The 21,738-nt window shown below is 50.0% G+C and overlaps 1 protein-coding gene and 2 non-coding genes across 3 annotated transcripts in view; all 3 read right to left on the reverse strand.

Annotated features, from left to right (window-relative positions):
• Positions 1-3,662: 3,662 nt before the first annotated feature.
• LOC121834427 lies at positions 3,663-7,288 on the reverse strand. Its single transcript, XM_042288114.1, has one exon. The coding sequence runs from the start codon at positions 6,951-6,953 to the stop codon at positions 5,208-5,210; it is 1,746 nt and encodes a 581-aa protein (XP_042144048.1). The 5' UTR covers positions 6,954-7,288; the 3' UTR covers positions 3,663-5,207.
• Positions 7,289-19,967: 12,679 nt separating this feature from the next.
• On the reverse strand, positions 19,968-20,120 carry LOC120847117. Its single transcript, XR_005717196.1, has one exon. It is a non-coding gene; the product is annotated as a 5.8S ribosomal RNA (ribosomal RNA).
• Positions 20,121-20,559: 439 nt separating this feature from the next.
• Positions 20,560-21,738, reverse strand: part of LOC120847243 — a 1,816-nt gene continuing 637 nt past the window's right edge. Inside the window, exon 1 of the ribosomal RNA XR_005717314.1 lies at positions 20,560-21,738. This exon is cut by the window's right edge and continues 637 nt beyond it. This is a non-coding gene — a ribosomal RNA (small subunit ribosomal RNA).

Below are 21,738 nucleotides of genomic sequence, written 5' to 3' on the forward strand. Positions count from 1 at the left end.
TCTTTCCATATTCTTGGGAAGTAGCCAATATTTAAACAGGAGTTAAATATAGAAAGTAGAAAATGAGGATGAGAAGTCCAGATAGTACGGAGGTTATTAACAATTATTACATCAAGGCCTGGAGCAGTTTTATTCCGTAACTTATTAATTATAGTAGAAATTTCGAGAAATGTGAAAGGGGAGTCAGGTAAGGTCATGGGAGGAGTGGAAGTATAAGCCTGGATTTGATCAATATAGGTGTTTTTAATAGGGGGGTCTAAATGTGGAAAGAGTGTGTCTAAAATATATTTAATTGAGTCTTCGAATGAGGTAGTTATTGTATTATCTGATCTTATTGGTGGGATAATAGATTTTTTTTTTAATTTATCAAAAGCTAATTTATAAGGGACACCAAACAATGATCTTTTAGTAGTATCAAAACAATATTTATGCCATGAGTCTATTTTGGATTTTAAAATAAGATCTTTATATTGATTTTTGTAATCGTAATATATTCGCTTATTGTATGTTTCCATTAATGAATTACGAGAACCCTGGAATCTTCGTCTTAATGCATTAGTTTTTGCTCGCATTAATTGGAGTTCCTGACTCCACCACGGCACCTGTTGTTTGTGATTTTTAACATTTCTTTCGCATAATTTTATCCATTGTTGGAATTTACAATAAAATTCCTTTAAAATATAGTCTATTTGGAAAGCAGAGTAATGATTTGAACTAATATATTTGAACCAGGGTTCGTTACGAATATATAGGGTTAGTTGAGCTGCTCCTTTCTGGGTTATTCTTTTGTTTGTGATTCCTAATTGTTTTATCAAAACATAAGATATTATTTGGTGATCGCTTAGAGATACAGAATCTAAAACATTCCAGTCATATATTAAACTATGGAGGTTAGATGATGTTACAGTAATATCTATCCAACTCCTCCCATTTCCCGTAGTAAATGTTGGTGGTGAATGTGGGTCATTTATTATAATTAGGTTATGTTTTGAGAAAAAGTTTGCTAACTGTTCCCCCCGATCATCAGTAGAATCTCCCCCCCCAGCTAGTGTTTTTCGCGTTGAAGTCTCCCCCAAATATTATATTTTTCTGGACTAAGGTTGCCATTAAAAGATCTAGTCTAATAAGATAGTTAAGTATTGGAGTATTAGGCGAGATATAAACACATATAACAATTATGGACAATGATGAAAATGTACATTCTAGGGCTACTAAATCTTTTTCTAATTTGATTGCAAACGTGGAGCATGTTTTATCTTTAATGATAATAGCGCATTTGGAATCCGTCTGTGAACAGTATATACTATCCAATATAGGAAAACCAATTATTTTATTATTTAGTACGTAAGGTTCTTGAATTAAAATAAATTGAGCTTGAAGATCGTTATATATTTGATTTAAAATATATATTGCTGCTTTTGATTTACCTAAATTTAATTGTAAAAATTTAAGTTTACTTTCCATTTTCGATTTTAGTCTGTTCAAAGATCAAATCCAAATTAAGGAATTATTGCGGATAATCAGTTTGAGCTCTGAGGCGAGTAATGTGGAACGCCAGTGTTCCACACTCACTCGCTCCAAATGGGTGGTTAGCATGAAGTCGGCGATTTTGGCATGCTCTACATTTCCCGTCCTGGTATCGCGTAATTGTGCACTCCGTGGTTGGATGGTTTTCTGCACATATAGTGCAGAAACCAGACTTCGATATACATTTAGCCTTAGTGTGTCCATATTGGCAGCATTTCGTACAACGGGGAACATAGAAGTTTTCGGTTATTGGACAGGAAGTCCATCCAAGATGAACCTTTTCTTTAGATTGAATTCTCTGGTAGAATGGTGCTTCAACTTCTATAATATGAGTGACATTTCCGGATTTTTCTTTATAACTAGTTCGGTGAGTAAAGTCTTGGGGTTAAATTTTGAGGTCTGAATTTTGGGTGTTTAAAGTAGCCAATAACTCCGCCGGAAGAATATCGGGATCCACTCCCGAAATTCGAAACTGTGGGTTTCGTTTGTTTGGTTTTCGAAGGACAAACATATCTCGAGTACTCGGATGTTGTTCAATTGCCTGATATAACGATTCCAGTTCTTGGGCGGAGTCAGACTGAGCCGCCAAGCCATCCCGAATCTCTCTTAAAGTTAGTCCTGACAGCCCTAAGGCGTGAGGGTCAAAATATTTCTTTAAGAGGACTTTTATATCATTGGAGGCCGTTGTAGTCGAATTACGAAGATAAATCAATAATGCATTCTTTCGTCGTGAGGGAGATGTTCGTGGTTGAATGATATTTGCTGTTTCCTGTCGCGTTGCAGAGATCTGCATCGCGCCAGGATCCAGCGGCATGTCCGAGTGAGTGCGTAGCACATCAGCATAAGAATAACTTCTTCCTCTTTCCTCCAGTTTGGTTTTCAGAATGACATTCTCCGTGTTTTGTTTACCGACAAGAGTCATCATTTGCGCAAAGATCAAAAGAATTTGGCGTCCTACGTCTTTGTACATTTTGGATTTCTCGTCGCTGACCAATTGAATTACTCCCAAATGTAATTTTTCAATTGTGTTGTGGTGGTCGTTATCGGGTTCACCTCCGCCCCCCTCCTGTCCACAGTTACCTTGTTCTTGACTTGTCATGATGCCGGAGTTAAATTACCAAGGATAATAGATTATTAACGAAGATTTTCAATTGAGAAGAACAACATATACGGTGTCTTTTGAAGGGTTCTACTTCTACTGTTCGAATCGAATTGCCAAGGCTGGAATGGTGGACACAGATTTGGAAGGTTAATTTCTCGAGTTCTAGAATAGCTAAATTAAGACTCAATATATCAAAATGATCGCACGGATCTTAGAAATCTAACCGCTAACATAATTTAACCAGAAATCTAGAAATAAGGGAAAAAAACGATTGAAACAATACAGCTTACTGCTTGGAGATCTCGGTGTTTCCTCGTCGTCGTCGTCCTCGTCCAGTAGATAGGGACAAAATATATAGAGGAGACTTAAAAGAAAAGGGAAATTAAGTCAAGAAAAATAAAAATAAAATTGCTCCTCTGCCCGCACCACAAAGGTATAGCAGGCATCCTAATATAAAAAATTACTTAAAAAACCCCACCCCCCGGATCTACTGTTTTAGCACAACCACAGCCAAGGGCACCGGCCCAGTCCATCAGCGACGTTTATTGAAAACTAGAAAAGGAAAAAAAAAATCTTTTTCAAATTTTCCCCAGAAGAGAAGCGCGCATGCACCCGCTGTACAGAATGAAAAAGCCTATATATATTGGTTAAATATGATGAAGAGTAAAATAGTGAGCATGCTATCACTTTACAGAAAAATAGTAAAAATGAAATAGTGTTCTTAGACTAAAATGCATAAAAAAGTATATATATATGTATATATACATAGACATGTACATACACACATACATACATACACACAAAACCATACACACCCATATATAAGGCAAAAATATAAAAAAAGGAAAAAATTGCAAACATACATATATAGGGTAAAAACATAAAAAGACGTAAAATTTAAGTGAAATATGTGAAAGATATAAAGAAAAATATATACATATCAATGTACACACTAATGAAAGCCTTTTCTAAAATCCCTCCCCCTTTTACATGCTACTTCCTGGACTAAACAATTACTAAAATGTATCTCCCTCCCCCCAGTTCTTCTCTGATGACTTCTCTTGAGTGGCGTTTCGGGCTAGTTGACGATGGTTGTTGAAAGTTCTTTTTACATGATGCTTGATGTTTTAACAGTTCTATGGTCGAATTATGGATCTGGACGGCTTGCTGGATGATGGTCGGCGGTAGTTGGTTCTTGATTACAGGCTTCTTGAGGAATAAACAATTTTATGGTCGAATCGGGGTTGCTGTCTGTCTTCGGGTGGGGATCGCGAGGGTGCTGAAAAGAAAGGCCTTCATTAGTCTCCCCCTCCCCTCCCCTTTTTGTGTTCCTACTCCCTCTTTCCCTGTCCTCCCTTTGTCTTTTGACTGCAGGCCCCCATGGTCCCGGCATATGGCCCTGTCCCTCGGCCGTAACTCTGGTCGTCCCCCCTCGTCACTCTCTCAACAAGGGGAGGGAACTTCGAGAGCACAGGGTCGGGGCTTTGTCCCCCTGGCCCCCACACCTGCTAGATCAGAGAGGCCAGTTTCCCGGCCTCTCCGCCCCAGCAGGCTGCCCGGGCTGTGGCTGTGAAGCGGGTCCGGCGGGGGCACCGCTATCATCGACCGAGGCCTTGGGGGCATTGTATGCGGCAGTCTTATGTTTGGTTGTGCGTATACATTCGTGTTATTTGTAGGTGTCCCCATTATACTAGTTTATGTAAATGGTTCCCGGGCCGAGACAAGCGGCCCTGCTCTTCCCGAGCTTTGAGCCGCGTCCAGTGGGCCCCTCCCCTCCACCCATCTGCTGAAGGGGCGGGCCCACCTGAACGCCCATCTGCGGGGGCGCCGCTTACGCCTGTACTCGCGCCACGTCGCCATTGCTGTTGTGGTGTATGCTACTTGGTATCGTATTTTATGTTATGTGGGAGTGCCAGAGAGGGCCACAGAAATCCCCGCGCCCCCGGCGCGCACCCGACCCACGTCCCACCGCTGTCTCACGGCCCCCGAGGTGCCCGCTGCTCGCCCCTTGTGGCCAAGGAGCCGCAGCGGGCACTGCATGTCTTAATGACAGCCCCATCTGGCCGGAGAAGACAGCGGCAAACCGCGGGCCCAGCCCGCACCCCGAGCGCGGGAGCCCCTAGGGCCCCCAACACTACCTCGTCTGTAGCAGTTAATGTTTGAAGGTGGCCGCGAACCTCCCCAGATGGCCCTGCTCTTGGCATTGGGTTGCCAATGTGCTGGAGCTCGAGTACCTCCACTCCATGGTGAGGGGCTATTCACCGTTGCCTCACCCCTTCCCCGTACCTTACCCATCAGTACGGGGTTTTGGAGGGTTGCGTGGGCGGGGGCACCGCTGCATGGGGGAGTATTCCCGGGTTTCACCTTCCTGTTGTTGTGCAAGTGAGTGTTTCTGTGCGTTTGTGAGTTCCCTTCCCCCATCCCTCCCATCCCTTCCCTCTTCCCTGTGCGCCAGGAAGTGCCTGGGCACGTGTTGCGTGTCGGAAGGTGCAGAGCACTTTGCACCTGTGGTGCGGGCGGGGACGCTCACCGATTATTGCACTGTGCCCGCTTTTTCCGACAGACAATCACTTTTTTGTTATGTTAGCCCTCTTCGTTCTAATGTGCCTAATTTTGCCCCAATGAGATTTAACATTTCTCCAATTAGTTTAAGAATTTTTTGGTTTTTTAGAATGTTAATTTTATCTTTATCCGTGACAGTGGTCACTTTGCCGGGCAATAAACTGTACACTTGTTCCGCGAGAGGTTTTAGTAACGGGCATTCATTAAGATAGTGTAGGAAATTAACGCACTGCCTCCCGCAGAAGCAGTTTTGGTCGGGAGACAGTTTCACTCTATAGAGGTAATAAGGCAGCCTGCCATGATTGGTAACGACCTGTGAGACGTAAAAGTTTGCTGGAAAATTGTCTGGTATATCGTATGTACTAGGGATCCATGTACTCAATTCGGAGTTTTGCCCCTCCTCTTTCCATCGCTGATCCCATTCTTTAAAGAGTTGAATTTTGATTTCTTTTTTGACATAGTTTTTTCCCATGGGTAACGCTACCGGTTCTCCATGAGTTCGCGCTTTATTTGCTAGTTTATCTGCCAATTCGTTTCCCTCCACCCCAGTGTGGCCTTTCACACGCATTAGATTTATACTATGCATTGTTCGAATTGTTTTAATGGTATTTTTTATGAGTTGAATTATTTGATGGTTATTGTGGGGGTTAGCTAGGGCCTGCAGTGTGGATAAGCTATCCGTGAATAGGTTAAAGGTTGTACTGTTTTTAAAAGTTGATATGTATTCCAGACTTTTCAGAATTGCAATCATTTCGGCATCATATATTGTTGCGTGCTTTTCTAATTTGTACATTGCTTTCTTATTTGATTTTTCCGATTCATCTAGTATTATAAATGCTGCTCCTACCGTCTGGTTACAGACAGATCCATCTGTGAAGATGTTAAGCTGAGCAGTGCTAGGCGCTTTTTTAAAGAATGATACAGCTGTTTTTTCTGCTGGGTGCGTATCCCAGGGGTCTAACAGTTTTCGGATTTTTTCCGTCTCCCAGGTCGTCCCAAGTATAGTGTGGTCACTGTTTCTCTGAAACAAGTGAAATGACGCGGCTTCTTTATCGAGTGTTAGTGCTATTGGCATAATGTTTGAGAGAATATTAAGGTTGATATTGCTAACGGTGCGGTATGCTTTAGTTATTTTCAAAAGCGGCGTTCTTTGTACTGACTGTAGCTTTCTGGCCCAGTGCGAATTGTTTGTATTTTTCCTCCATACGGGGGCGGCGTACGTAATTGCTCGTTCTATTCCTCTGATATAAATGTCTCTGAATTGTGTCCCCTTGATGCCCCAGTTGACCCCGGAAAACATGCCGAGGGCTTGGGTGCTTTGAGTTATTTTAGATTTTAGATATTCTGCATGTGCCGTGAATGTCAGTTTTGAGTCGAAAACGACCCCGAGGATTTTTAATGAATTTACATGAGTGAGGTTGCGACCTCCCAATTTAATGGTTGGTACTCGTTTTTTATACTGATCTCCAATATCAAGAACTTCGCACTTGGCCGGGTTAAAGCTTAGCCTTTTTTCATCTCCCCATTCTTTAATGAGGTTTAGCGCCCGGTTTGCATTGTCCTCCAGTTCTTTCCGTGATTTTCCCGTCACTATTAGGGTTACGTCGTCACCAAATGCCTGAATCGTTATATTGTTTTCGAATCTTTGTTGAAGAAGATCCGCAATAACAACATTGAAAAGAAGTGGACTGAGGGGTGAACCTTGCGGACACCCCTTTACTGAGCCGATAGTAATTTTTTCGCTTTTTGTTAAGTAGGACATTTTGCGGTTTGTCAAAAAGTCTCGAACCAAATTGAAGAGATTTCTGGGGCAGTTGTTTTCTCTTAGTTTGTTAATTACTACTGGGGCCCAGAGCGAGTTGAAGGCTCCCTTGATGTCCAGAGACACCAAGATTGCCACCTTCCCCTCCCTCTTGACGTCCTCCAGCTTAGTTTTAATTTTGTATAACGCGCTTACTGCAGACTTTCTGTGGGTAAAGCCAAATTGGTTTTCATGAAGTAGTTTTTTAGAGTGTAAGAAATGGTACAGCCTATTGTTAATTAATTTTTCTAATACTTTACCAAAGATGGAGTTCAGACATATCGGTCTATATCCGGAGGGACGTTCAACCCTATCTGTCTTTTTGAGTAGTATTATTTTTCCTTCTTTCCATTCAGCGGGGAAATAACCAAATTCCAGACACGCGTTGAAAATTTTAAGAAAGAGTTCTTTAAAGTTGTTGTAGATTGTTCTCAGAAAAAAGGTTTTGATATTATCAATTCCGGGTGCAGTTGTTAATTTCAATTTAGCCAAAACAGCATCTACCTCTGCTGAAGTGAATGGTATGTCATTGATTGTATTGATATCTTCGAGTGACATGAGACGCACGTTGGTCTCATGTGCCGAGTCGCTGTTTGGGTCATCTTCCTCGAATAGCGTTGTTAGGATAAAACGTACTGTCTCTGCCAGACTTTTCGTCCGAACTCCATCTGGTAACACGAGAGGACAAAGCACTACCGGGCGTTTAAGTTTGTTAAGTGCTATCTTATATGGGAGGGTAAAAACATTATTGCCGTGGATGACACCGCAGAACTCTTTAAAAGAGCTCTGCTTTGCATCCTTTATGTTGCTTTTATAATCTTTGTGCGCTTCATAATAGGATTTCTTAAAGTGATCTCTAATGTTATTTTTGCAATTTTGATATCTGCGCCGAAGCGCCCGAATTTTTTTACGTTCGATAGAAAGTTGTGGGGTCCACCATTTAACTTCATTTGCTCGATAGGTAACTACCTTGGAATATATTTCCGTAAGTTCTTCAATTTTGTCATAAAATGTTCTAATTACATGCTCTAAATGATTTTGGAAACGAGAGGTCTGCTTGACATGTCCCTAAGCCAGCGGTCTTTTATTAATTTGTCTATAACCTTTATCTCGCCTGTTTTTTTTAGTCTTTTGACTGGGCACCTGTTTCCAAAAGCTGTAATTTTGATGTAGCTGTGGTCGCTGCCTGAAGGAGTGTCCAAAACCTCCCAATCCGAAATGTGTCCTAATGTGTGTCCATTTACAATAGTTAGATCAATCCAACTTTCGCCGTTTGGTGAGGCGAAAGTTGGGGACGAGTTTCTGTCATTGATCCACACTAATTCTAAGCTTATAAAAAGGTCTGCTAATTCCTCTCCTCTCTGGTCTAATCTCTGTCCCCCCCAGCTGGGGTTTTTGGCGTTAAAGTCTCCTAATAATATAAGTTTTTCTGATTTGTGCTGGTCTACAACTTCGGTGATTGTTTGCAGCCAAGGTGTTATGTCGTCATCAGGTGGTATATAAACGTTTTCTAGCACAAACGTTTGGTTTTCTGTGTTACAGCGGACCACTAGCAGATCTCTGGCTACGGTAATAGGAAATGCATCGCAAAAGTTATCGTGAATTACCATTGCGACTCTGGGTTTTGTTTCGAATGCTATGACATTATCTTTAATGCTGAATCCCACAACCTTGTTTTTAAGATAATAAGGTTCCTGAATGCAGGTGATGCGTTGTTTAATTTCCATAGTATCTATCTTAAGTTGGTCTATAGCTCTTATACAGTGATTTGCGTTAAACTGCAGGATATCTAGTCTGCTATCCGAGCTGGTCATAGTTAGTGTTTTAAGTTAATGTATGTTCAGCTCAAAAGCGGGAAAAGATAACTATTGAATTAGAGCTATGTACCTATGAATGCTTGGTAAAGGGGCTTTTAGTAGGCTAAATATCGTCGAGCCTGCTGCTCCTTCTCAAGCAGGGCCCTGCATGCCCTCGAACCAAACGAGTGTTCGACGTGAAATCTCGTCTTGAACTTCTCGTTGCTCCGAACGCATGCACGGCACCGCTTCTCAATTGCCCTGCAGTTGGCCCCGGGGTGGTCGCCGGAACACTCAGTGCAGGCCGAGGACTGGTCTTTGCACACTTTAGCTGTGTGGCCATAAGTGCAACACTTCGTGCCGCGCCGGACGCCAAGGTTCTCATAAACGGGGCAGGACGTCCATCCGAGATACACCCTCCTCTTTTGGAGGAGGATGTCCCTCGTCTGGGGCCCAACCTCCAGAATATGGACCATGGTGCCCGATGCTGCCCGAAATGAGGCCACGACCTTGTTCTGGTCTTCGGTTGGGAGGTCGTTCATTGAGGTTAGAGTCTCAACTAGGTCCGCAGCTTCCACCCCTGGGTCAACCCCCACAATCTTGACCTGTGGGGCCCTTTTTTCTGAGCGCCTAGTTGTAAGCTTCAACGCGGTTTCCGCGTTGGCCTTAATGGCCTCCGCGAGGCAGTCAAGCCCGGCCGCGTTATGACCGAGGACAATTGCCCCCCCTCTCACTTGCTTAATTTCGACGCAGCCGAGTCCGAGCTCCGAAGGCTTGAAGGTAGTGCACAGCAGGTGGGAGATCCCTGCGTAGGGCTCCACCCCAGCTGCTGGCTTGGTTGTCGGGTAGATCAACAGGCTCTCCCTGGCGGCTGTGGGTGGTGTTGCTGGCATGGGGGCCACGAGTGGTGCCCCCCCCCTGCTGCTGGCCGGCGGGGCTCGGGCTCGAAGTCGCCGGGTTCTGCTGGAGAACCTGCGAGAAGGTTCGCTGCAGGGCGGCAACACTCTCCGGCGTGGGAGAGGGGGCTGCGGGGGCTGGGGCCCTCTCCCTCTCTTCCTTGTACGCTTCCATTTTCGCCGCAAGTGTTGTATTTTGATTAATTAACTCTAAGGCAAACCCCAACAGACGGTCGTAGGCCCCGTGCATGTTGGCCACCTGAGTTTTAGTGAGTTTAATGCCAACCGCGGGGATTGCCTCACTCACTTCCCGGTACATATCAACCAGGGTTGCGGCGTTCGGGTTCAGTTTGAATTTCATTTTTTTCGCCTGCGTTTCAATCTTATCTTGGGTTGGAGGCGAATCCCCGTCGCCCTTCTCAGTTACATCCTCCCCCGGGGGGGAGGCATCGCCACTAGTGCTGCCTGGCATCTGAGCGTCTCAGATGACAGACAGCTTGCCCAAGAAACGCCCAAAAGCAAAAATAGAAACAAAACCCAAAGCCCAGCAGGAACACAGTACCAAAATCCCCAGCCGCTCCTCGCGACGAAAAAAACAGAGTCTCTTGTGCCAAAAATGGCGCGGACAAACTCACAAAGGGACACCCCTAAAAATGGGGGAAAAGCCTATAAATCAGCAAAAAACTGAAATACACAGATTGCACCACCTGGAAAGGGTGGTGCTAGGCTTTTAGCTACACAAGGGACCTAGCTTACCCGTCCAGCTAATCGGAAAAACACCCCGAAAAGAAATGAAAAGAAGTTAGCCTGCGTAATTCAGGCTTCCTTTGTTTGCCCCCTGGCCTAGCACCCCACCACTTCGAAACTCAAAGTAGCTGTAAAAATAAAAGTTTTGGCTCTACAAAAGAAACAAACACACGCTCGTGTTCGCGCAAACGCGAGGAACACGGGCGTTAGATTTATACGTACGGGCGAGCGCTCAAACTCTGAGTTTGGACGCAAAATCAAGTGGCAACCATCTTGATTTTTTCCCGCTAGGCCTAGCTCACACAAAAATGCTCAGAAATCAAAGAAAATTAACTTTAGAAAAACAAAAACACCTGGAAACTAATCGCCAGAGCTTTATACACTAATACCTAAAAGAATATACTTCCAGCTAGCCTGGAAATATAAAAATTATACTTAGCTTGGGGAGCTCATTCGATGCACGTCTTGCCCCCTCGGAGCCTAGGGAAGACGTCAGTAGATAGGGACAAAATATATAGAGGAGACTTAAAAGAAAAGGGAAATTAAGTCAAGAAAAATAAAAATAAAATTGCTCCTCTGCCCGCACCACAAAGGTATAGCAGGCATCCTAATATAAAAAATTACTTAAAAAACCCCACCCCCCCGGGATCTACTCTCGTTAATCTCGTTAATCCATTCATGCGCGTCACTAATTAGATGACGAGGCATTTGGCTACTTAGCTGGCCCGTGGGGTCGGGTGGATGCCCATACCCCCAAGCTGATAGTCACTCTGAGATGTTAGGCAGAGGAACCTCTTATTTGTGCCTCTGACCGACAGCCCGTAAAGGGTCATCCAGGCCAGATGCTTACCTCCCCAAGTGTGCCTACCTGGCGAAGGTGCCCCCTGAGTCCGCCGTCCAGCTTTCCCAGGAGGACTTGTAGGCCAGGGTGTCGGCTTCAACCCATCCCGGAAGTCCCCGAATGGAGCGCATCCACTCAAGGGTTGTTCCGGGAAATGAAGTGCCGGCACAGAGTTCCCATCTAACTCCTGGTCTACCGTTTGTCGCCTGTCAGCCTCAGGCCGCGTCCAGAGAGTCCGTTTACTTGACGGACGTCATCCCGTGGTGGACCCTGAAGCAGTGAATGCCTCCCTGCAAACACCGGACGGTCATTATCTTCAGGTCTTGCTTCGTGAGCCCGAGCGACAGCAGGTCCTGTGCGCTCTGTTTGCACCAGACTCCTCGAAAGTTTAGAGTTGCGCTGGTGACGAGAGGGTGCTCGGTATTCTTTCCCTTACAGATCGAGGTGACCTGGGGGACGTCGTACTTTCGCACTTTACTCTCGTGGGCCTTGAGGAGCGGATACCCACAGGTGATCACTGTGGCATCAATCACTGCGCTCTCTTGTTTTTCCAGCGGAGTGTTCTCCCTTAAGACCCGTCGCGCAACGATGTCAGGGATCAGTGTTTGAGGTCCGTTGAACCTCTTCTCCATCTGTACCAAGCCGTCGTGCCGCTTCATCCGAGCTGCATGGGTCCTGTGGCATTTTTGCAACACATGGTCCAGCGTTTCGGATGCCCGACAGCCCCCTCGACAATTCTTGTCGGTGTCACGGCCTCTTTTGGTCCTTGTACGGACGGGAAGGGCGTTGATCCTCAGCTTATTGACATCTATGAAGGCTCTCCCCGTGAGTAAGCCGGTGCCCTCCTGGACCCAACGCTGCGCTGCCGGCACCTGCCGCACCTCACGGAGGGCATGGCCGTCATTGCTCGCGTGGAGGAGTGCACTCCAGTGCTTCCCGACACTCTGCTTATCACTGAGGATGTTTCCCCTCACCACGCAAGCCTTCTTTGCTCGGTCCAGGGCCGTTTTCACCATATAGGTGTCCGCGGCCTGGCGGCAGATCGGGCTGCTTGAGGTGGCCATCCGAGAGAGCCTTTGAACCTGCATCCAGGGGATAGCAGTGCTAAAGGACCCAACCCCTAACCCTCCCTCAGCAACGGGAGCGTGATAGTATCCAAGGGGCGTGTCGTGCGGTAGCGCCATCCACTTGTGCACCGCATCTCGGATCTGGACGTCCAGCCGTTTCAAAAGCTTTCTGTTCCAGCGTCCGAGTACCAACCTGTGGTAGAGTCGGGGTATGAGGCAGAAGCGGAGAATTACCAGTCTTTGCTGGGGTTTCAAAGGGGCCTTTGCCACCCTCTCCAGCATACTGGCCACGTCTTTGGTCAACGGGACGTTTCTTCCATTTGGAGAGAACTCCACCCCGAGGTACTTCCACCTGGCTTCTATTCCGCATGCGGGGAGGGGAATCCCCGACACCGAAAAGTTGCCTGTCGTCACAACCTTCGTCCTCTTCTCGCGGCCCGAGGGCACTATCGAGACGGTAAACGACTTCTCCGCATTAATTGCCAGCCCCCGTGCACCCACGAATGAGTGCAGGCTGTCCAATCTCCTCTGCAGACCTTCCGGGGTGGATGCGAAGACTATCAGGTCGTCCGCAAAAGCCATCCCATCCAGTTGCTACTGGTCGGAGCTGTACCCAATACCAGGGTCCAGTGTTTGGAGGAATTCGTCCACCACGAGGTTGAAGAGAAGTGGGGAGAGCGGATCTCCCTGCCTCACGCCGACTGTGGGGTGTACCACCCTGGATGAACCCTCTAGTGTCAGTTTGGTCCAGGAGTCCTCGTACAGATCCTGTAGATAGTCGAGGAACCCCTGATCGAGTCCGGCTCGGCGAGCACCCCTGAGGACCGCTTCTGTCGTCACCCTGTCGAAAGCCTTGGACAGGTCCAGGCTTGCCATGTGCAGCGGCCGGAGCTTTTGCTTGGCGTCCTCCAGAACGGAGGCCAACAGGAAGACGTTTTCTGCGCATCCGTCTACAGGGGTGAAAGCTCGCTGCCTGTAGTCGAAATCCAGTTCGTTGATCAGTCGGTTCGCCAGGATCCTGTGATACAGTCTCAGCAGCACGCTGGAGACCGTTATGGGGCGGAAGTCCGAGTAGCACTTGGCTGGGGACTTCTTTGGAATGAAGGTCGTGCGCGCCCCTCTCAGCGACGTCGGCACGCGTTTCACCAGAGCCATTAGGTTCATGATGACCTCGAGTGTGGTGTTGGGAACCGTCCTCAACAGTCGCGCGGTGAACCCGTCAGGCCAGGGGCCGACTTCACGGGTGGCAGATTACTCGTCACCTCCCGCGATGTCACCGGATAGAAGAGATTTACCTTTGCCTCCGAGGTTCCCTCCTCCTGCATTACTGCAGTAGTAGGAGTAGCCATCTCGTGCCCAGGTGGACACATGACTTCCTCCCACTGTGCAAGCAAATGGGCTGGGTCCTCGACCAGGACTTCCGGAGTGCCATCCAAGACACCCCGGGCGCAGTCGCCCTGCCGTTTCCGGAAGAACTCCTGCATCCTGGCGTATTCCCGTCTCTTTCTTTTCCGGCGACTCGTCGGCCCCTTTGCCTGACGGTCCCCAGTGCGACCATGACTTGGACCCTTGTCACACACGAAGACGTGCCGGAGATAGTCGTCGAGTTTGGCCGATACATCCACCCCTTCACAGGCCTGTTTGGCAATGTCCCACAGTATGTCAGACTGGAATTTCCGAGGGCATGGCTTCTGGATGAGTTTCCTTATGTGTTCAAGGATTGCCGACTCCCCCTCGGTGCCTTGGGCACTTCCGGTCGGTCGGGGGTCTTCCTCTTTTTCCTCAACGTCTGTCACGCCCCCAGCTGGTACTGTCTCCTGAGTCAGGCGCTGCACCAGCTGTTTGTACTCATCCTTCTTTCTTTGTCCTTTTATCGACTCCAGCGTTCGTGCTGGGAACGAGTTGCGCAGGTCCACATTCAAGAACCTGGACCCCGCGCGTCGGAGTTCTACCTCTCGCTTTGCGAGTAGGTATCGCTCCTCAGCTTCCTGTCGGGGCTTTACTCGCTCCACCACTACCTCCGCATTGGCTTCCACTGGGTGGCGTGCCTTGGAATGTAGTGTGCGTCCCGCTTTCGTCTTGAATGCCCGACCACAATCGGAGCACTCGAAGGGTGTAGCACATGGGGTTGTAGACTGCTGAGTCTGGGTGGCATTTCTGCTTTCTCCCAGAGGAGCCTCTTCATCATCCTGGAGGGCTGCGACTAGTGCTGATGCATCTGCATTTGCAGAGTGCGCACTTTCTTGGCCACCATTTCCTCGTTGTTCCGCCGTCCAAACTGTTGCCGCTTTATGTGGCAAGGATTGTCGGTCCACCCCGGTCTCTGATACCCACATCGTCGACCGGGTGTCCCCCGACAAAGGGTTGATAGAGCGTTGCGACTCTCCTTGGACAGTTGCACTGCGATTGACTTCTCCTCGGTGAGTAGGGATATGGGGGTTCGGTTGGGCCAGCGCAATCCCTCCAGCGCCCCGAGCGGGACGCTTGGTGGGGGTTTCCACACGCTGAGTAACCCGGTTGAAGATCCCCCCCTGCCTGGGGTGCCCGCACCGCTTAGATTCCGCTGATGAGACGGGGACTTCGCGGTTTCATCACGGGCTCTCCTGGCTAGGGGTTTCTCCTTTCTCCTGGTTTCCAACCAGTCACTTTTCGGGGCTAAGCTGCTTTCAGAGCGCTGATGAGACGAACCTCCAGCTGCCGCGCCTACTGGCTGACTGTCTCGCACCAGAACGGTTTGAGATACATGTTGGGCTCTTTGGTCCTTCTGAGTATGGACACTTGTGAATGTGTACTCCATCCCTGTGCGGTCCCCACACTCAGGAGTCACGGACGTGTTTGGTACGCGCACCCTCATTGCGGGCCTGGGTTTGCGTTGGTCCCTTGACATCGTTTGCCCATTGTCCATCAGTGGCCTTTGACCAGACCTAGGACTGTGGCCACTCTCTGTCAAATTGTCTGGGGCAGTCACCATCCTTGCTACGGTGGCGGTCATCGAGGTGCGCTCCCCCGTGCGGGGCTCCATCATGGGGTGATCCCCACACCTAGGGGCACCGACAGCTGGACCTGACGACCATCCACTTTGCCTAGGTTCGTGCCTTGTCCGCTTCAATGAGTCAGTTGAGTGGACCTTTCGGCTCCCTGCGGCGTCAGAAGGCTGCGAGCTGATACCTCCCGCCACTATTCCTTGTGGGGGTGCTCCTGCGGCATGGTACTGTTTGGCCCGCGCCCCTTTAGCGCGTTGGGAACCCGCTTCGTCCACTGACTCTGCAGTCGCCATCAGTGCCCCGGCGCCGGCCTTAGGTGTAAACACCATCAGTGGCTTCTTCCGGGACCTAGGCTTCTGCTGGGGTCCTTCTTCGGGACCCTCCTTGGTGCGGGCCGCCTTACGGCTCCCGCGGGAGTCAGAGTGGATTCCGGGGATCACGTGTTCCCTTGCGGTCTCTGATGACTCTGGGCGGATACCTACCCCGACATGTCCTCGTGGGGGTGCTACAGTGGCGTGGTACTGGCTTGCCCTTTGCCGTCTTCTCCGCTGGGACGCTTCAGTGTCCTCCAACTCTTCCTCTGGGTGTTTGTTACTCAAGGAGGGGCAGATCTCTCGCTCGGCCTCCTCCGGCAGTTCCCCCTGCCGAAGTGGTCGCCCCGCACTGATCTGCTTTGGCTCTACGGACTGCACGCCGAATCGTGCATCCTCGTTCCTTTTGTGGTTGCTAGACCTTGGGAGCACAGTCATCGTGTTTCCCGTGTGCTTGGTCTTAGCTTTGTCCTTTTGCTTTCCTGTTTTCGGTGCAGGCTCCCGAGCAGCCACCTCCGACAGATCCCGCTCGGGTCCGCCGGGAGGAGCCTCCGCTCCGGGTCCACCTTGCGACCTTCTGGCTGACAAGCAACGCTTAGGGCTCGGAGCGTCGGGCATTGACCCGTGGCTTTCCGATTTGTGGGTTTTCGGACTTGCCGAGCCGCTTTTGAACCTGCGGGGAGGGTTTCCCCGTAGATCCTGGGTTTGGGATGTGGTTTGGCCGGTGTTCAGACAACCGTTTCCAGCGGTACCATCGAGGAGGTACACATCCCGTGGGAAGTCGGAGGCTCTACCGTGATCCATAGTCAAGGTCCGAACTTTATGGTCACGCTCCAACTCCCCGAGTAACTAGGTGCTCCGAGCGGCCAAACTCGAAACAAACGCCGAATAGGGTGATCCTATCGGGGCTACCCTCTGTGATCCAACGCGTGCGCTAAGCCCGCTCACAAGAGAGTCATAGTTACTCCCGCCGTTTACCCGCGCTTTGATGAATCTCTTCACGTTGACATTCAGAGCACTGGGCAGAAATCACATTGCGTCAACACCGACCAGCGGCCATCGCAATGCTTTGTTTTAATTAGACAGTCGGATTCCCCCGGTCCGTGCCAGTTCTGAGTTGACTGTTTTTTGCCGGCCGAAGCATAGCACTTTGGGCACGAAGCCCTCGGACGCCGCGCAGCTGAGGCTTTCCACAGGAAGGTCCCGACGCTGGTCCGGGCTTGGCCGCGCCGCGTGAACGGCGAGCCCCGCCCAGTCCCGGTGCAGTGCCGTTCCTGCTTCAGGTCCCCAGCCCGACCGGCTCAGTCCTCAGAGCCAATCCTTATCCCAAGGTTACGGATCCGTTTTGCCGACTTCCCTTACCTACATTGGTCCATCGACTAGAGGCTGTTCACCTTGGAGACCTGCTGCGGATGTGGGTACGGTCCGGCACGAAAATCACACTCCCTCACTCGGATTTTCAAGGGCCGACGCGAGCGCACCGGACAGCGCAAGAACCGCACTGCTCTACGGAGCCACCATCCCTATCTCGGGGCGAACCCATTCCAGGGACTCGATCTCGTTACAGAGAAAAGAAAACTCTTCCCGGGGCTCGCATCGGCGTCTCCGAGCTGGTTTGCGTTACCGCACTGGGCCCCGAAGGACCAATCTCCGTGTCCGGGTTCGGGATTATTAACCCGATTCCCTTTCGGTGACTGCGGGGCTCTCTCCACTGCAAAAAAGTGCTCCCGCTTCGGAAAGAACTTCTCCTTTCCCTTAGGACCGACTGACCCATGTTCAACTGCTGTTCACATGGAACCCTTCTCCACTTCAGTCCTCAAGGTTCTCACTTGAGTATTTGCTACTACCACCAAGATCTGCACCAGCGGCGGCTCCAGGCGGGCTTACGCCCGACACCTTCAACGCTCACCGCAGCGGCCCTCCTACTCGCTGCAGCTTAGCACCCCCTTGTTTGCGTGCATCTGCCGGCAGCGGCCGGGGATAGGGTCGACACTAGAGCGCCATCCATTTTCGGGGCTAGTTGCTTCGGCAGGTGAGTTGTTACACACTCCTTAGCGGGTTCCGACTTCCATGGCCACCGTCCTGCTGTCTTAAGCAACCAACACCCTTCATGGGATCTCATGAGCGTCCCGCATCGGGCGCCTTACCCCGGCGTTTGGTTCATCCCACAGCGCCAGTTCTGTTTACCAAAAGTGGCCCACTTGGCACTCTCATCGCTTCCGGAGGCCTCAGACCAGAAGGCCTCCGACACACCCATTGAAAGTTTGAGAATAGGTTGAGGTCGTTTCGACCCCAATGCCTCTAATCATTCGCTTTACCAGGTGTGACTGGTCTCGGCAACAAGCGCCAGCTATCCTGAGGGAAATTTCGGAGGGAACCAGCTACTAGATGGTTCGATTAGTCTTTCGCCCCTATACCTGGGTCGGACGATCGATTTGCACGTCAGAAGCGCTTCGGACCTCCACCAGAGTTTCCTCTGGCCTCGTCCTGCCCGGGCATAGTTCACCATCTTTCGGGTGCCAACGTGTGCGCTCTAGCGCCGCCCCCACGACGTGAGCGTGTGGGGCGGGCCGTTGCTGCTCCCTGCATAGGACCCCTGGGCGGCCCGGGATCACAACTCGGCACGGCACGAGGCCGCGCCTTCACGTTTCATTGCGCCTCTGGGTTTTGAGGGACCCATTGACTCGCGCACATGTTAGACTCCTTGGTCCGTGTTTCAAGACGGGTCGGGTGGGTTACCGACCTACTCGCCGCCAACCATGACGACCCTCCGCGGAAAGAACCCGCCTCGCCGGTTCCGAGCCCCAAACACCGAACGTCAGGCGAATACCTGGCTTAAGGCAGGCGACCCGTTGACCCAGCCGGGTTTCCCGCTCCGCATTCCGGAGGGCATCGTTTCGGGCCTCCCCGAAGGGAGTAGCCCATGAGGCCTGGGCAGGGTGACGTACTCGATTACCGGCCAGGTATAACTCCCACGACAGCCAAACAAGGGCCGTCGCCGGTCACCTCCAGCGGCCGGACTCAAAGTCGTTCTTGAAAGGGTTACCCGTGCCCGTCGCGGCGTCCTACCGACGGTGGAAAATGCGTTCCGGAGTGCGCGGCACCGCGCGGGCAGCCGGAACGGGCCCCCACAAGGAGAGCCCGTAAACCAAGACGCTGACACCGCTCCACGTCACAGCGAAACTGAATCCCACCGCCCTCGAGCTTCGAGGGCCCACCCGTTTTACTCTAAGCGGTTTCACGTACTCTTGAACTCTCTCTTGAAAGTTCTTTTCAACTTTCCCTCACGGTACTTGTGAACTATCGGTCTCTCGGACGTATTTAGCCTTAGATGGAGTTTACCACCCAATTAGGGCTGCACTCTCAAGCAACCCGACTCACGGGAGGTTCCATCCCGAGAGAGCAGTGGCGGAGACGGGCCTGGCACCCACTCTGGGTCAAGCCCCTGTCAGGGGGACTTGCACCACCGCAAAACTCTCGGGAACGTTACCTCCCATACACCACATTTCCCGATCGCCGGCAAGGACGAGGGATTCGGTGCTGGGCTAGGTCCCGTTTCGCTCGCCGCTACTAAGGGAATCCCTGTTGGTTTCTTTTCCTCCGCTTAGTGATATGCTTAAATTCAGCGGGTTGTCGCGCCTGATGTGAGGTCGACAATTTATTTTGTGCGCTTTCCAACAAAAACTTCGCCTCCTTACCACATGTCAAAAACACAAAAGGATGGCGAACTAACAGTTGTTGTACACACGCTTTGCATCGCTTTCGATTCGACAAAAAAGAAAGCGCGCAATCCAACGGCATTCCCCTACTGGATGGCTCCAGTATTCATCGGGGACGCGAAGGTCTTAGACTGACGGAAGGCTACGACGCAAAAAACTTTCCTCCCAGAAGCGTTTTTCTTTTTTTTGTGCAAATCAACGCCACGAGATTTACATTTGCCGACGCCGCGTTTCAACGCGCCAACGCCAACTCCGTCCCACGGTTTTTCCACTCGAACAACATCCACGCCAAAGAAAACAGAATCGATCGAAAAGAAACCGTTTCAAATCTCCGTTTCTAACGCACCGACGTCACAGCGCCGTTCAACGTGCGAAAGATTTTTTGGTACGGGATTTTCCACAAACGGTATCAATCGAGTTTCGTTTTCCCATGCAGTGTTCGATAAAAACTCGTAGGAGGAGGAGGACTGGTTAAGCGCACGCGTGCAATCGCACCACTCGTGCATTTGCTCAAAGAAAACGCAACGCAAGAAAGCATAAAACTGCGTGCTGCCCACGATCCGACACAGTCAAAACGAGGTAGAAAACAAATTCTCCTCTATTGATATATGATCCGACCCTCACACAGACGAAGCCACGGGAAGGCCCGAGGCCGCAATGTGCGTTCAAAGAGTAAGTGCTCAGTGTGTCCTGCAATTCACACCAAGTCTCGCAGCTGGCTGCGTTCTTCATCGACCCGAGAACCGAGTGATCCACCGCTTAGAGTCGTGTCAATGTTTTTGGATTTTTCAATCAGTACGACAAAACACAAGTTGTTGTTTTTTTTTCGCGCCCGGCACATCCCATGCCATCTCGAAAGCGCAAAAAAAAGCTTCTTCTCAAACGCCTCTTCGTTAATCAAAACAAAAGGGCGATCCTCGAGAAGAGACGAAAAAGGGGGCGAGGCGCCTTTTGTAACCCGCAGATTGTCCCGGTGCACTTGAAATCTCCTCTCAATCGAGGCAGCAGAGGGATCCCGCTGGGCGCATCATCGAAAGGAACGGAGGCCACCCAAAGAAAAAGGCACATCCGAACCACAGTTGTCTTTTTTTTGTGCCGTCCCGACGGCATCCAAGCTTGGTCGGGATCGGCGCCAGATAAATTCGCACATCGAGTCCATTCCCCGTACAAGAGGAAGAAGACAAAACGATGCCAAATAACATCCGGTAATGATCCTTCCGCAGGTTCACCTACGGAAACCTTGTTACGACTTTTATTTCCTCTACATGATCAAGTTTGGTCATCTTTCCAACACACCGGCGCAACCGAAAGGCCGCTCCGGGTATCGGTCCGAAGACCTCACTAAATCATTCAATCGGTAGTAGCGACGGGCGGTGTGTACAAAGGGCAGGGACGTAATCAACGCGAGCTTATGACTCGCGCTTACTGGGAATTCCTCGTTCAAGGGGAACAATTGCAAGCCCCTATCCCAATCACGAAGGAGGTTCCACGGGTTACCCAGTCTTTACAGACAGGGATAAAAACACGCTGCTTCCTTCAGTGTAGCGCGCGTGCGGCCCCGGACATCTAAGGGCATCACAGACCTGTTATTGCTCTGTTTCGTGCGGCTAGGAGCCGCTTGTCCCTCTAAGAAGGGTGCAAGGTGCAGCGAACCACGCACCTATTTAATAGGCTAGAGTCTCGTTCGTTATCGGAATTAACCAGACAAATCGCTCCACCAACTAAGAACGGCCATGCACCACCATCCACCGAATCAAGAAAGAGCTCTCAATCTGTCAATTCTCCCAGTGTCCGGGCCGGGTAAGTTTTCCCGCGTTGAGTCAAATTAAGCCGCAGGCTCCACTCCTGGTGGTGCCCTTCCGTCAAGTCCTTTAAGTTTCAGCTTTGTAACCATACTTCCCCCGGAACCCAAATACTTTGGTTTCCCGGAAGCTGCCCGCCGAGTCATTTGAGTAACTCAGGCGGATCGCTGGTTGGCATCGTTTATGGTTAGAACTAGGGCGGTATCTGATCGCCTTCGAACCTCTAACTTTCGTTCTTGATCAATGAAAACATTCTTGGCAAATGCTTTCGCAGTAGTTCGTCTTGCGACGGTCCAAGAATTTCACCTCTAGCGCCGCAATACGAATGCCCCCGTCTGTCCCTCTTAATCATTATCCTGTATTCCAAAAACCAACAGAACAGAAACAGGATCTTGTTCTATTATTCCATGCACTGTTATTCAGGCGAATCGCCTGCGTTGAGCACTCTAATTTTTTCAAAGTAAACGCGCCGGCCAAAGCAAGGCACCTGATGAAGGGAACCAAGCCACGACAGGCATGATGTTCAGCACGGGCCATAACGTGGTGTCCACGCACTTCCCGCCTGTAACTGAGATCCAACTAC

Source organism: Ixodes scapularis, unplaced genomic scaffold, assembly GCF_016920785.2.
Source record: "Ixodes scapularis isolate PalLabHiFi unplaced genomic scaffold, ASM1692078v2 ptg001158l_1___fragment_3__unscaffolded, whole genome shotgun sequence".
In the NCBI taxonomy this organism is placed as follows: domain Eukaryota; kingdom Metazoa; phylum Arthropoda; class Arachnida; order Ixodida; family Ixodidae; genus Ixodes; species Ixodes scapularis.